This window comes from Plecotus auritus, assembly GCF_963455305.1.
Source record: "Plecotus auritus genome assembly, chromosome: 9".
Classification (NCBI taxonomy): domain Eukaryota; kingdom Metazoa; phylum Chordata; class Mammalia; order Chiroptera; family Vespertilionidae; genus Plecotus; species Plecotus auritus.
Genome location: NC_137783.1, coordinates 125,113,581 through 125,129,309, shown reverse-complemented (window position 1 = coordinate 125,129,309; position 15,729 = coordinate 125,113,581). Strand labels below are relative to the sequence as shown.

General features: G+C 47.1%; 1 protein-coding gene and 1 pseudogene across 2 annotated transcripts; both read left to right on the top strand.

The window, feature by feature from the left end:
• Positions 1-1,244: 1,244 nt before the first annotated feature.
• On the top strand, positions 1,245-2,249 carry LOC308233900 (mas-related G-protein coupled receptor member X1-like; the record flags this gene model as incomplete). The annotated part of the gene is made up of 1 exon (XM_080640889.1): positions 1,245-2,249. Exon 1 carries the CDS (start codon positions 1,266-1,268, stop codon positions 2,247-2,249), a length of 984 nt encoding a protein of 327 aa, XP_080497015.1. The 5' UTR covers positions 1,245-1,265.
• Positions 2,250-13,397: 11,148 nt separating this feature from the next.
• Positions 13,398-14,278, top strand: LOC308233718 (mas-related G-protein coupled receptor member X1-like; annotated as a pseudogene). The gene has a single exon. The product of its transcript is annotated as a mas-related G-protein coupled receptor member X1-like (transcript).
• The last annotated feature ends 1,451 nt before the right edge of the window (positions 14,279-15,729 follow it).

Below are 15,729 nucleotides of genomic sequence, written 5' to 3'. Positions count from 1 at the left end.
GCACTCATCAGCTGCTACTCTTTACCTATGTGTGAGTAGATTTATGTTTCTCACCTAAATTCTGCAAGAGCTTCTCTCTCTTCATCGAAAGCCCTTTGTAAAATAGAAGTAAGCATTTCTTAACTCCACCACCACCACAAGAATTCTCTTACACAAATGCTTTGACCTGCAAAGAAATCTCTACTCCAAATCACGTGTAGGGACAATGAGTGGCTTTCCTATTACACATATCATAGGAAAACCAGTTAATAATGTCCCTTCTGTATTTCTGTCTCAACTACCTCCATTCACACCTTTGGCCACCTCTCTCTCTCCTTCCCAAAATGGCTTCTTTCTCCTCTAAAATGCAGAGAAATTCAATTCAGTCCTGAATCCTCTCCCACCTGGATAGGAGGTGTCTGCAGGCATAAAAAATAATTTCAAACACACAAAAGCTTTTCACAGAATGAAAATTTGGAAATGGAATTTTCTTTTTGTTACATATGTGTTTTTAGGTGGTGGAGTTAAAAGTGCTGACTTCTGTTTTACATTTAAAATTCTTCATTTAAAAAATTATGATATTATATTAATCCAAATTTTCTTCATCCATTGGGCTCCTCATTCGTTCACTCATTCATTCACTCATTCATTCATTCATTTGTGGATTAAAATTTTATTGACAGCCCCATTGTATTCCCACACAGACTTGGGCCCTGGGAACACAAGAGTGGGAAGACTAATCACTATCCTCATATAAAAGACACACTGGGACATTTCTAATGCAAGAGCTTTCGGTGTCCTCACTCTGTCCTAACAAGGGGTCTCATTCCCTTCATGAGCCTAAGTCATAACCTCCTTTCTCCCTGGTGAGTAGACCACTCTCAGTCACTGACATTGTCCTGGGGCTTCTGACAGCCTGCTGTCACACAAAGCCACTCTCCCAGAGCACAAGTACTGGGGAACTCAGAACCCGGTTGTCCTCCACAGGACCTGTGCAGACTCTTCTCCTCCTGCCTCTGGGGCACATGTCATGGGCTGGATGGTGAGTGGAGAGGTTGGACATGGAGGGTCCGTGTTGCAGTAGAAAGAGCCCAGGTTCTAAGATTCAGAGAGAACTGGGTTTAAATTCAGGCTCCAGGATGCCAAGACTGTGTTGTTCAGGAAGAATCTCAATCTCTGGAAGCCTCCATTCACCACAGACAGGGTGGCCATGAGGGTCAGTGGTCATAGAGCAGGTGCTCAAGTCTTGTTTTGTTTCCAGGCCCACATATGCAGCGTTTCTGAGAATGGATATGACTGTCACAGCCTGGGAGACCGAGCTCACAGCAAACAATGGAAGTGATCAGGCCTTTCATCAAGATTATACAGAGATCATAATCCTGAAATTACTGACAGTCATTGTGGCCCTGGTGGGGCTGGCAGGGAACGTGGTGGTGCTCTGGCTCCTGGGCTTCCGCATGCACAGGAACGCCTTCTCTGTCTACATCCTCAACCTGGCGGGAGCAGACTTGCTCTTCCTCTGCGGCCGATTTTTAGGTACCCTAGGTTCACTTTTCAAATTCAGTTTTGTCCTTAGAAAAATCAGCAGATTTATCTTCCCTGTGTCGATCTTTGCCTACATCTCAGGCCTTAGCTTTCTCAGTGCCATCAGTGCAGAGCGCTGCATGTCTGTCCTGTGGCCCATCTGGTACCGCTGCCACCGCCCCAGACACATGTCCGCCGTCATGTGTGCCCTGCTCTGGGCCCTGTCACTGCTGCTGAGCATGCTGGAAGGGAACTACTGTGGCTCCCTGATTAGGAATGTTCATCATGTTTGGTGTCCAGTGTTGGATTTCATCACTGTGGCATGGCTGATTTTGTTATTTGTGCTTCTCTCTGGATCCAGCCTGGCCTTGATGACTAGACTGCTGTGTGGCTCCCACCGGGTGCTGCTAACCAGGCTCTACGCGACCATCATGCTCACAGTGCTGGTCTTCCTCCTCTGTGGCATGCCCTTAGGCATTCATTGGTTCCTCTTAATCTGGTTTCAAAAAGATTTCGAAGCCTTCGTTCCTTATTTCTTGGTGGCAGTTCTCCTGTCCTGTGTCAACAGCTGTGCCAACCCCATCATTTACTTCTTTGTTGGCTCCTTCAGGCAGCGATGGTGGAAGCAGAGACACACCCTGAGGCTAATTCTCCAGAGGGCTCTTCAAGACACTCCTGAGGTGGATGAACATGGAGAAAGCCTTCCTGGGGAAACCCTGTTCATGTCAGGAAGTCTGGTGTCCTGATTCAGAGTCTTGCTTTGTTCAGACAGGTGTGACTTTGAAAGCCAGCTTTGTCCCTTTCATTTGATTGGTTTTCTTACGGTGTTTGCCCTCTGGGCCCCTGAATTAAAACAATCTACACTTAATAAAAGAGAAACTTGCAAATTGACCATTACTTTGCTACACCCACCGGTCAATCAGGAGTGAGTATGCAAATTAACCCAACAAAAATTTTGGAGGCCACAGAGCTGGAGTGAGCAGGATACTTGGGTTGCCTCCAGAGAAGGAGGAAGCCAAGCTTATCCCCGCACAGGCCACCACTGAAGGAGCGGCTGGGAGCCTGGGGGTGACCCAGGCTTCCACCCTGCCCTGGCCTCTGCTGAAGGAGAGGCTGGGAGCCTAGGTTGCTGGGGGGTGTGGCCAGCCTGAAAATGGCCCTTAGCCCCTTACACAGGCAGGCCACACCCCCATGGGGTGAGGGTCCCCACTGTGAGGCTTGGCCAGCCTGCAAAGAGCCATCAGCCACTCACCCAGGCTGGCCAGGAGCCCCAGTGGGGACCCACACCCTGAAGGGGTTGTGGCCAGCCTTCAAATAGCCACCAGCCCCTCACCCAGGCTGGTCACGCCCCCCCCAGCGGGGACCCTCACCCCATGGGGGCTTGGCCAGCCTGCAAACCACCATAGACCCCTCATCCAGGCCACCCCATGCCCCAAGGGAACCCTCACCCTAATCCGGGACAACCTTCAGGGCACACCAGCCAGCCCCCACCCATGCACCAGGCCTCTATCTATACTAATAAAAGGGTAATTTGCTAATTAGACTGGGAGACCTTCCAGGAGACCTTCTGGACATTCCTCTGGACAAAGCCATGATGGCGCAGCTGAGGTAGAGGCGGTTAGAGGCCAAGAGGGGAGGGCAGTTGTGGGTGATCAGGCCAGTGTAGGGGGCAGTTGGGAGTGATCAGGGCGGTGAGGGAGGGCAGTTGGGGGTGAGCAGACCAACAGGGGGGTCAGTTGGAGGTGAGCAGGCCATTAGTGGGGGTCAGTTGGGGGTGATCAGCACAGTGGGGGAAGGGGAAGCAGGCCAGCAGGGAAGCAGTTGGGGGCAAGCAGGCCATTGGGGAGGGCAGATGGGGGTGAGCAGGCCAGCAGGGAGGGCAGTTGGGGGCAAGCACACTGACAAGGGGGGCAGTTGGGGTGATCAGGCTGGTGGAGGGGGCATTTGGGGGCAAGAAGGCCAGCAGTGGGGGGGCAGCAGGGGGCGAGCAGGCTGGCAGGCAGAGTAGTTAGGGGCAATCAGGCAGGCAGGCAAGTGAGCGGTTAGGAGCCAGCAGTCCCAGATTGCAAGAGAGATGTCCAACTGCCGGTTTAGACATGATCCCTATAATGGGGTCCCAGATTGGAGAGGGTTCAAGCCAGGCTGAGGGACACCCCCACTCCCCTCCCCCCCACCCCCTGTTCATGAATTTCATCCACCAGGCCACTAGGTAACATAATAATCCAGCTCCTGAGGTTGAAGTGAGACAGTGCCTGTTAAACAAACACAGAGTGCAATGTCCCAGGACTCCAGCACCCAGGGCCTTCACCCCAGCCCCATAGGAGCTTTGTCATCTCTGGGGTCCAGGACTGCTCTCACATTTACAGAATCCCACCTACCTCAGAAGATGGGATAATGAAGTGCAGGAAAAATCTAAATTTCTTTCATCACTGAACTTGAGAGAAACTACATGAACATTACATTTTTGACAGGTTTTTGTGGTCATTCTCCTACAATGTCTCTATAAATTAAACAAATTAAAGTTCAATCGAGCCCCAGTGAGCAGTCTTTGATGATTTTTCAGGCCTTAAACTAGCTCCTTAGCATAATAAATGTTGATTGAATAAGTGAATTAATGAATGAAAGTATAGTGATTTTCCAGTCAAGTCTGTGCTAAATCCCCATTGCCAGATTTGAGTCACCCTCTTTAAGTGCATTGTTTTCACCATTTTTCAACCTTTGCAAGCATGAGCATCCTTTCATGAGCTTATTGGTTACTTGTATTTCTTGAAGTGTCTTTTTCAGTTTTGCCAATTTTTATTAAGTGTTGCCCTTTTGCATTATTTATTTGTAGGTGTTTTGATATATGCAAAAGGGGGCTTTGGTTAGTGATGTGTATTGTAAATATTTATTCAGTTGCTGGTTTGCTTATTCATTTTAAGAGATTTTATATTTTTGAGCACTTAAGAAAAATAGTACAGAAAATACAGAAGACTTCTATAACCCGCCCCCCATTCCTAATTCCCCACATGGTTTATCTTATTACTAACATCTTCCATTAATGTGGCACATTTATTGTGCCCATATGGATACATTTTTTTGTTTTATTGTTGAAAGTATTACAAATGTCCCCTTTTTTCCCCTACTGACCCTTTCTGGTCATGCCCCACCCCCCCTGACCCCACCCCGTCAGGCTTTCACCACTCTATTGTCTGTGTCCATGGGTTAGGAATACAAGGTCTTTCATTGATTACCTCCCACCCACACACCTTCCTTGCCTTCCCTCAGAGATTCTGCACTCTGTTCCATGCTTCCATGTCTCTGGACCCACTCCATCATCAGTATATTTTGTTACTTAGAGTCCACATTTTGAGTGCAATCATGTGATACATGTCTTTCTCTGATTGACTTATTTCACGTAGCATGATACTCTGCAGGTCCCTTCATGCTGTCTCAAAGGGTAAGAGATTCTTCTATTTTACTGCTGCATATTATACCATGGTATAAATGTACCACAGCTTTTTCATCCACTCATCTACTGATGAACACTCTGGCTATTTTCACATCTTAGCTATTATAAATTGTGCTTCTATGAACATAGGGGTGCATACATTCTTTCTGATTGGTGTTTTGGGTTTCTTAGGATATATTTCTAAAAGGGGGTTCACTGGGTCAAATGGCAATTCCATATTTAATTTTTTGAGTAAACTCCATACTGTTTTCCATAATGGCTGTACCAGTCTGCATTCCCACCAGCCGTGTACAAACATGCTCATAGAACAGCAAGGTAATGTGTGAAACCTGAGGTTATTAACAACAATTCAGGGTTCAAAACAATGTCTGTGAAGCAGAAAAGACCTGGGTTTCTCTACATCCTTGCCAGCACTTGTCATTTGTTGCTTTATTGATGGTGACCATTCTGTCTGATATGAGGCAATACATCATTGTTATTTTAATTTGCATTTCTCTGACGATCAGTGACTTGGAGCATTTTTTCATATGTCTCTTGGCCATCTGTATTGTCCACTTTGGAGAAGTATCTATTTAGGTCCTTTGCCCACTTTTTCACTGGATTGTTTGTCTTCCTTTTGCTAAGTTGTATGAGTTCCTCATATGTTTTAGATCCTCAGCTTCCCCTAATCTGCTGTGTATTCCTTCCAATGTGTTCTCTTTTGTGCTATGTCATTCTTTATTTCTGACTATTCTCTTTTCATAGTTACTATATGTTTTCTCATGTTGAGCATCTTTACCATCATTATTCCAAACTCTATATCAGATAAAGTTTTTATCTCCTTTTCATTAATCTCTTCTTCTGGAGAATTCTCTTATTCTTTCATTTGGGAGCTGGTTTTTTTGTCTCCCCATTTTGGCTGCCTGTTTGGATTTGTGAGTATGTATTAGGTAGATCTGCTACACCACCCAATCTCTAGTGCAGTACAGTGCCAAACCCCGTTTCTGACTAATTAGATCAGGCAAAGACTCAAAGCCTCCAGAGACCCGACTCTGCCTCCAGAGACACTGATTGGATTAAATCTTGAGTAGTCCTCAGGTAATTGCCACAGTGTGGTGAGTCCTTTTCCTTCAGTGCTTCTACCTGGAGGCTAATTGCTATTCTCAGTCTCTTAATGGGCCTCAGAAACTCCACACCATGGGTGAGGGGTTTTCCAGTAGGGTGGGTCAACTTTCTTGCCCACCAGGCAATAACTATCTGTATAGCAAAGGTCTGCCTGAGAGAGATTACCTCTGCAGTGTGAGGGAATGACTCAGCACAGGAAACCAGGGTGTCTGCCTTCCAAGCTCTAAACCCAAAACCCCTAACCCTGGATTCTGCTCACACAGCTCCAATACACTCTACCCTCCCTCTGCTGGAGCACAAGGTGAATGGCTACAAACAAAATTTTGTGCATTGTCCCTTTAAGAGGGTGCCTGCATTTCTAGTCATCTCTCCCTGGCAGACAACAACCCTGCCACTTTCCTAGTACACAGCCAGATGTTACATGAGCACCTTTCTCAGTTCTGGTCCTCTCTGCTGGGGGGCTCAGCTTGGGGAGGAGTTCTCAGTGGCAACACCCCACAGCTGAGATATCTTTCCAGAAATTCATCTTCTGTCTGTGGGAGCCTGGCCTGCTCTTTCCTGACTCTGACCTTTCTACCAGTCTCTATGCAGTGTCCATTTTCCATCCTTGGTTATCGGGGGTCTCTCCATCTAGTCTTCACTTGATTATTTAGGGTATTATTGTTTTTTTATTTTAGTTGTAATTTCAGTTTTGTCCTGAGAGCCTATTAGTGAAGCTTCCACTTACTCCCATGCCATCTTTTTCCACTATTCCTAGCTAATAAAAGGGTAATATGCAAATTAACCATCACTCCATCACAAAGATGGCGGCACCCATAGCCACAAGATGGCGGTGCCCAGTCCCCTCAGGCCCACCTGAGTCCCCAGTCCTTTCAGCCTGAACTAATTTCTATGGCAAGTGGACTGAGAAGGTTTTCAGCAAGTGTGAGAAGCAAGCCTTGGCAGGATCGAGGGAGAGCGGCAGGCTCAGGACCACTGCCACCTGGGGAGGCTCTCGGAGTTCGGTTCTGAAACCACAGGGACCCACTCCAGCATGGGTTGTGGAGGAAGCACTGCTGCCGCCCGTCCAGCGCCAGGTCCCTGGTTAAGGAAGTGAGTCCAAGTCACAGCCAAGAGGCCTGGTGGGGCTGTCTCACCCTGGACCATTGTGGCTGAGCTCTAGCGGGGTGGTGAGCACCTTCAGAATCACTGTCTGCCCTCAGGCTGCCTGTGGACACCAGTGGAGCGGGTGCAGGTTGAACATTTTAAAGAAAATGGGACATCTGCGCCCTGCCCCACCGCACCCTGGTTCCCCAGTGAGGAGAAGACAGCAGGATTGAGGGTGCAGCCTTGGGATCCCATTAAGAGGCACCGGGGCTCGGGAGGAGCTGGGAGCAACCTGCAGGCATGCTACGAGGAAGAGGTGCTGAACCACCAGGATGCCGAGGGCTGGCTTCTGGAGGCACGCAAAGGTGCAGACAAGGCAGCTCTCACCAGCACTGAACTCAAAAAGCTCATTGACAGCCTGATGGATGAAATCACCTTTCTGAAGAAGGTGCACAAAGAGGAGATCGCCGAGCTGCAGGTGCAGCTCCAGTATGCTCATATCTCCGTGGAGATGGACGTGTTCTCCAAACCTGACCTCTCCACCACACTCCAGGACATCCGCACCCATTATGAGAAGCTGGTTGCCAAGAACATGCAGAATGCCGAAGAATGGTTCAAGAGCCGCTTCACCGTGCTGATCAAGAGCACTGCCAAGAACACTGAAGCGGTGCACGCCTCCAAGGACAAGGTGTCCAAGAGCTGCCGCCTGCTCAAGGCCAAGACCCTGGAGATCTAAGCATGCCTGGGCATGAACGAAGAGCTGGAAAAGCAGCTGCAAGAGCTGGAGGATAAGCAGAACGCCAACATTAGTGCTATGCAGGACACAATCAACAAATTAAAAAATGAGTTGAGAACTACAAAGAGTGAGATGGCACATATTGAAAAGAATACCAGGACCTCCTCAATGTGAAGATGGATTTGGACATTAACATTGCAGCTTACAGAAAACTCTTGGAAGGTGAGGAGATCCGGCTCAGTTTCACCAGCATGGGAAGCATAGCCAGCAGCTACTCCCAGAGTTCCCAGGTCTTTGGCTGATCTGCCTACAGTGGTTTACAGACCAGCTCCTACTTGATGTCTGCTCACTCCTTCCCTTCTTAATACACTAGCCACATCCAGGAGGAGCAGATCAAGGTGGAGGAGACCATTGAGCTGCAAAAGCCGAGGAAGCTAATGATGAACCCCCCTCTGAAGGAGAATCTGAAGAGGAGGAAAAGGAGAAGGAAGAGGCTGAGGAAGAGGAAGGAGAGGAAGAGGAAGAAGGTGCCAAGGAAGAATTTGAGGACATGAAGGAGGTGAAGGTGAAGGAGAAGATGCCCAAGAAGCTGAGGACGAGAAGAAAGATGAAGGTGCAAGGTGCTGGGGAGGAGCAAACAACCAAGAAGAAAGATTGAGCCCCCCTTTCCTTAATTATTTCAGGAATAATCCTCCCGAAACCAACCCTGTCACCAAATAAGCAGTTGAGTTCCTGATACTATATGAATTAAGAAGTCAATACATGTAACATTCTGAGGTGACTCAAGTTGGACATTAAATGTTGTGCTATGACTTTTCTCCTTATGCAGAGTATCTGCTTGCTTGCAGAGTGGCTTCCTGACTTGCTGCCACACTTAGGAGTTCAAGATCTATGGCAATGTGAATAATTCAGATGTTTACAATAAAAACACATGAATACATGAATTCATTAATGTTAATGTTAAACTTCATGGAAAAAATAGTCCTTTGAATCTTTGGTGGTTAGAAATTAAAGACCTCAAATCATGATCAATAAACAGTAAATAAAGTTACACTGAATGATACACACAAAAAACACATCAGGGGCCAGGAAATGTTCAAAGAACTGGGGAAACATTCCCAAATCAAAAAGGGAAGTCACAGGGTGTATATCATTGCTATGAATACAGTATTTCCTACTACTTACAACATATACAATGTAATGTATTAGATGCCTTCCTATCGCATGAAGTACATATTCTCATAGAGTAATACTGGTAGAAATGTTATAGTTATGGCAGTATGTCATATCTTTTCTATACTAATAAAAGGGTATATGCTAATTAGACCGTGAGACCTTCTGGACGTCCTTCCAGACAAAGCCATGGTGTCGGAGCCAAGGCAGAGGCGGTTAGGGGTGATCAGGCCAGGAGGGGAGGGCAGTTGGGGGTGATCAGGCTGGCGGGGGGGGGGCAGTTGGGGGCAAGCAGGCTGGCAGGCAGAGTGGTTAGGGGAGATCAAGCAGGCAGGCAGGTGAGCAGGTAGGAGCCAGCGGTCCCAGATTGTGAGGGTGTTGTCACAAATTGGAGAGTGTTCAGGCCAGGCTGAGGGACTCTCCAGCCCCCGTGCAGGAATTTTGTGCACCAGGCCACTAGTTTCCTTATATTTTATTTTTTTTTATAAGCAAAATCATTTTCTTTTCTTTTTCTTTTTTTAAAATATATTTTATTGATTTTTTTACAGAGAGGAAGGGAGAGGGCTAGAGAGTTAAAAACATCGATGAGAGAGAAACATCGATCAGCTGCCTCCTACACACCTCCTACTGGGGATGTGCCCACAACCAAGGTACATGCCCTTGACCAGAATCGAACCTCGGACCTTTCAGTCCACAGGCTGACGCTCTATCCACTGAGCCAAACCAGTTAGGGCACTAGTTTCCTTATATTTTAAAAAGAAACGCAATATACACAGTTGTTGATGTTGATAAATCAAAAATAGAAATGTAGTTTTATAATGAAAAACTATAAAATAACTTATAAAAGTTATAATGGAAACTGTAAACATTGGTTACTATTGAGGAATGAGATTATGAGAGACATTACATTTCATTTTACACATTATGGTGTCCTCTGAAATAAACTAATATGCATATATTACTTCTGGAAGTAAGTGGAAACAGATCAGATGAGCCAGGCCAGGCAGGACTCTGAAAGCCAAACTCTTCTTAGCTATGGAAGAGTTTGCTTAGTGGGTGAGCTTCCTGCACAGGCTCACTATGGGCAGTGACAGGATCCAGTTCAAACATTCCTCACAGGGAGGGGGACCAGATGGGGTAAAATGGAGAGAGGAAAAGATAAGTCTTTGGGCTCAGGGCAAGTGAGAAATATCTCATGAGGTCCCTGTCTCACATCTCCAGAATCTCATTTGCCAGGGTCCCTTGGGCAGGAAGTCACAGGGGCTGCCAGCATCTTGATAAACCTCTCTTGGTTGTCAGGTTCCACTTCTGCTCCTGCAGACACCTCCTATCCAGGGATAGGAGAGCATTCTCTGGTGTTCAGCACTCCCTGGAAAGCTCCTCTTCTTCTACTCACCACCTTCAACTAGAAGATGGTGCTCAGGTAAGTCAGCTCAGAACTATCTTCTCTAAAAGGCAATATTATTTTCTCCCTCTTAGCCCACATGCTCATGATTGCATTTTGGGGTGGAGCATGCAAGGAGCCATGGGCACCCATGAACAAGAGTCTACAGACATGAAGCTCCCACAGGGAAGCTTTGGGTGCTGGTAACTTAAATTGTGGGAGATACATGGGACCAACCAGATCTTTTCTGCTTCCCAGACATTGTTTTCAAACCTGAATTGTGTTAGTAATCTCAGGTTTCACACATTACCTTGCTGTTTTGCTGTTTCAAGGGTTTGTTTGTTATATGTTTGCATCTGGCTTGTCCAGCAAAAAAACACAAGGCACACACTAATGAGCAATAAAAGAGAGTTTAATAAAGGGACTGTATACTAAGGGGTAAGCAGGACTAAGGGAAATCAATAAAGGATGAAGAGGCCCCTAAAGATAAGTCATAATAAGGAGCTACTGCCATTGGGCATCCTGAAAGATAGAGGGAAAGATAAGTTGTCAGAACACAGGGAGGGCAATGGCTATAGTTGTGATCCTTATTGTGACCATAAGAGGCCAACAGACAGAAGCTATATCCTTAGGTAGGTTAACACCACAATGGTCCACTCACAGTAGAGAGCCAGGGAGTTAAACCTCAATCACCCTCCTCCTGCCCTCCAATCACCCATTACTGTCACCCTTTCCTGAGAGCAATCAGGAGCCAGAGGGAAAAGGACCCCAGTGGGGAGGCAAATCAATAGGAATGTAGACAAGGTGAAAATGAGATTTGATGGCAAATTATGAAAACCTATCTATTCTTATAGTCTCCTCTCAGTTGCTTTTCCTAGGACTTTTTCTCTCTCAATGTAATTACTAGCAGATAAACCTCTCAATACATCTCCTCATTTATTTTACTAGATTCTGTTGGCACCTCTCTATTGGGTGTCATTTCCTTGGAATAATATAGCTCTCATCACAAAGGCCTTGAGAATGGAATGTACTTTACTTTTTAAGGTGGTTATACGTAAATATTTTTAAGAATTTAAGTTTATGATTTTTTTAGCCCTAGAAAGAAACCCAAGAGAAATTACTACAACTGGACAGGTGACTTCAAAGCATCGGGTAGTGGTCCTCTTTCAAATCACTGCTCCCCATTCCTAGAGAGTGACTTCATTCTCATGCAGGGCTCCCAGACTCATCAGCATTCCATCCAGAGGAGAAGAGGAGAAGGAAAAGCACAACCTAATTGGTTGCATCACTTGTGCTCACATCCCATTGCCTAACACCTGGTCACATGGTGCCATCAGCATGAATGAAGGCTGGGATTAGAATTCAATTTCTGTTCTAAAACTCCCAGAAATATTATGTGAGGGAGAAGGAAATGGGTATTTAGACAAACTAGCATTTTCTACACCTCTGAAGCTCTCTCAGGTTCTGAGTTCACATGAAGATTTTACTCAGATGCTCATCCCACAATGAGGCAGAGAACAGTGGTAAAGCCTCAGGCTGGGCTCCAGGAGACCAGGGCTGGCATTGGACCTGCTGTTGACCCTGTGATCTCAGGGAAATCCTTTGGCTCTTTCAGCCTCAGCTTCTTCCTGTGTTAAAGGATGATATTATAACAGGTGGTCTCTAAGGGACATGTGCTAGATGCCAAGGATAAAATAGTGAACAACAACCAAGAAAACAAAAAACCCAGACAAATCTAGTCATCATTACTGAGTTGTGAGTTTTAAAAGGGAGACAACAGAAAACACATATACTTACAGATAAGACTTGTGATTCTTTCCATGAATAAAGGGTTAATGGTGCCCTGAGGAAGACATCAGAGGTTGTGGTTTCCCTCCATCATCTCATTAGTTCAACAAGGACTGTAGGGACTAAGACTGAGAGATCATTCGGTCCTTGAGGCTAACTCTGTGGCCAGAGGGTCCTGCCTCCCTCCACTCTGACACACCTGTGCTGGGTGCACCTGGAGAGGCTGGAATGATTGGGCCTTTCCAGAGGCAAGAAGGTGCTCCTGGGATCTCTGGTCTGTTCTCAGGGGGATACCACCCACTTCTTCTTTATACTGGATAATTTTCACTCCCATGTTGTTCACAAATTTTGCCTATTCTAGCTTAATAAAACACACAAGTGAGTTGCCATTTTAGATTTGTCCCTGAGAGTTACTTGCTTCTTGGCCCACCATTGCCCTTGTGTACGGGACATACCATCCTGGTAGTGGGGTTGCAGGACAGGAGAAGGGTGAAGACTCTAACACAGACCTGTGAGTTTAGATCCAGGCTCTTCCACTTGTGCACGTGAGAACTGGAGCATGTCATTCAACCTCCTTGTGCTTGTCTTTTCTTATATGCCAGATGGGAGTAAGCATAGTACTGGCCTCATAGGGCTATTTGGAGGATTAAAAGAGGTAATACCATGTAAGCACTCATCAGCTGCTACTCTTCACCTATGTGTGAGTTGGTTTGTGTTTCTCACCTAAATTCTGCAAGAGCTTCTCTCTTTTCATCAAAAGCCCTTTGTAAAATAGAAGTAAGCACTTCTTAACTGCACCACCACCACGAGAATTCTCTTACACAAATGCTTTGATCTGCAAAAAAATCTCTACTCCAAACTACATGGAGGGACTATAAATGATTTTCACATTACACATATCATCGGAAAAATCACTTAATAAACCCACTTTCCATACTTCTGTCCCAACTATCTCTATTCAAACCCTTGGCCACCTCTCTCCTTTGCAAATGGGCTTCGTTCTCCTCTAAATGCAAAGACATTAAATTCAGTCCTGTGTTCAAGTCTTGTTTTGTTTCCAGGCCCACAACTGCAGGGTTTGTGAGCATGGATAGCACAGCCACAGCCTGGGAGACAACCTCACAACAGCTAATAGAAGTGATCAGGCCTTCCATGAATCTGACACAGAGAACATGATCTTGGAATTACTGACAGTCATCGTGGCCCTGGTGGGGCTAGCAGGGAAGGCAGTGGTGCTCTGGCTCCTGGGCTCCCGCATGCGCAGGAACGCCTTCTCTGTCTACATCCTCAACCTGGCGGGGGCCAACTTCCTCTTCCTCTGCTACAGATTTATACATAGTCTAGTTTTACTTTTCGACTTCGGTTTTGTCATTGGTGTAATTAGCAGATTTCTCTCACCTGTGTCAGTCTTTTCCTGCATCTCAGGCCTCAGCTTTCTCAGCACCATCAGCACAGAACGCTGCATGTCTATCCTGTGGTCCATCTGGTACTGCTGCCGCCTTCCAAGACAAATGTCTGCCATCATGTGTACCCTGCTCTGGACCCTGTCCCTGCTGCTGAGCATGCTGGAAGGGAACTACTGTATCTTCCAGAGTTGGAATGTGTATCATGTTTGGTTCAAGTGTTGGATTTCATCACTGTGATGTGGCTGATTTTGTTAGTTGTGCTTCTCACTGGGTCCAGCCTGGCCCTGATGACCAGACTACTGTGTCGCTCCCACCGGGTGCCGCTAACCAGGCTCCATGTGACCGTCGTGATCACGGTGCTGGTCTTCCTCCTCTGCGGCCTGCCCTTTGGCATCCATTGGTTTCCAAATGAATCTCATGCCCTCTTTCATCTTTCCATGATGAAAGTTCTCCTGTCCTGTGTCAACAGCTGTGTCAACCCCATCATTTACTTCTTCGTTGGCTCCTGCAGGCAGAGATGGTGGAAGCCGCAACACATCCTGAGGCTGGTTCTCCAGAGGGCTCTGCAGGACACTCTTGAGGTGGATGAACCTGGAGAAAGCCTTCCTGGGGAAACCCTAGAAATGTCAGGAAGCAGGCTTGGGTAGTGATGAGAGCCTCTGTCCTGATCAGTCTGAAGTAACTTTGAGACTTACTGCTGCCCTGCCAGGCTTGGAAAGTATCTAGTCTCTCAGCCTCAGCCCCAGAATGCTTCAGTGACTCCCCAATCTCTTCAAATAGGTTGTTTTTTATCTGGCTGTTCTAGTTTTTCTCAGAGAAAGCATTAGTTCCAACTTTATAAGTCTCCATCATTCTTGACATTACCAATAACTTTCTCATGTGATCTGAATTTCTTTATTGAATGTTTTTTCTTAACAATCTTCATTACAACAGAAAGAATCCCTGTCCAAATCAGACAAATCCAGGTCCAAAGTCCCGGTTCTTCAGCTCTCCTCTCCAAGCCTCAGTTAACTCATTGTAAAATGCAGTGGAATCATCTGCTCATAGGATCATAGTAGGGAATAAATTAGAAAACGAATGAAAAGGACTCAGCCCGGTGCCTAGTATGACTAAATATTTTATAAACATTAGTGGTAATACATGTGAAGCCTCTAATATATTTTGACTTCTGAGGTAATATTTAATAAGTTAAAAAAAAAAAAAAAAAGAATCCCTCTCCAAAACCATAGATAGTCATTCAAAAACTAGAGGCCCAGTGCATGAAATTCTGGCATGGGGTGTGTGTGTGTGTGTGTTTGTGTGTGTGTGAGTCCCTCAGCCCAGCCTGCACCCTCTCCAATCTGGGACCCCTCAAGGGATGTCCCTCTCATGATCTAGGACTGCGGGCTCCCAACTGCTCACCTGCCTGCCTGCCTGATCACCCCTAACCACTCCATTGCCAGACTGATCGATGCCTAACTGCTCCCCTGCTGACTCAATTGCCCCTAACTGCCCTCCCTTGCAGACCTAGTGGCCCCTGACTGCCCTCCCCTGCTGGCCAGGTTGCCCCCAACTGCCCTCCCCTGCTGGCCTGGTCACCCCTAACTTCCCTCCCTTGTTAGCCTGGTCGCCCCTAACTGCCCTCCCCTGCTGGCCCAATTGCCCCTAACTGCCCTTCTCTACCAGCCCAGTCACCCTGAACTGACCTCCCCTATTGGCCTGGTTGCCCCTAAATGTCCTCCCATGCAGGCCTGGTCAACCCCAACTGCCCTCCCCTGCTGGCCTGGTCATCCCTAACTGCCCCCCCTTGGCAGCCTAGTCACCCCTTAACTGCCCTCCCCTGCCAGGCTGGTCACCCACAATGGCCCTCCCCTGCTGGCCTGGTTGCCCCCAACTACCCTCCCCTGCAGGCCTGGTTCCCCCCAAATGCCCTCCCCTGAAGACCTGGTTCCCCCCAACTGACATCCTCTGCAGGCCTGGTGCCCCCAAACTGCCCTCCCTGCAGGCCTGGGTCCCCCACAACTGTCCTCCCCTCCAGGCCTGGTTGCCCCCAAATGCCCTCCTCTGCTGGCCCAGTCACCTCTAACTGCCCTCCCCTGCAGGCCTGATCACCCACAAC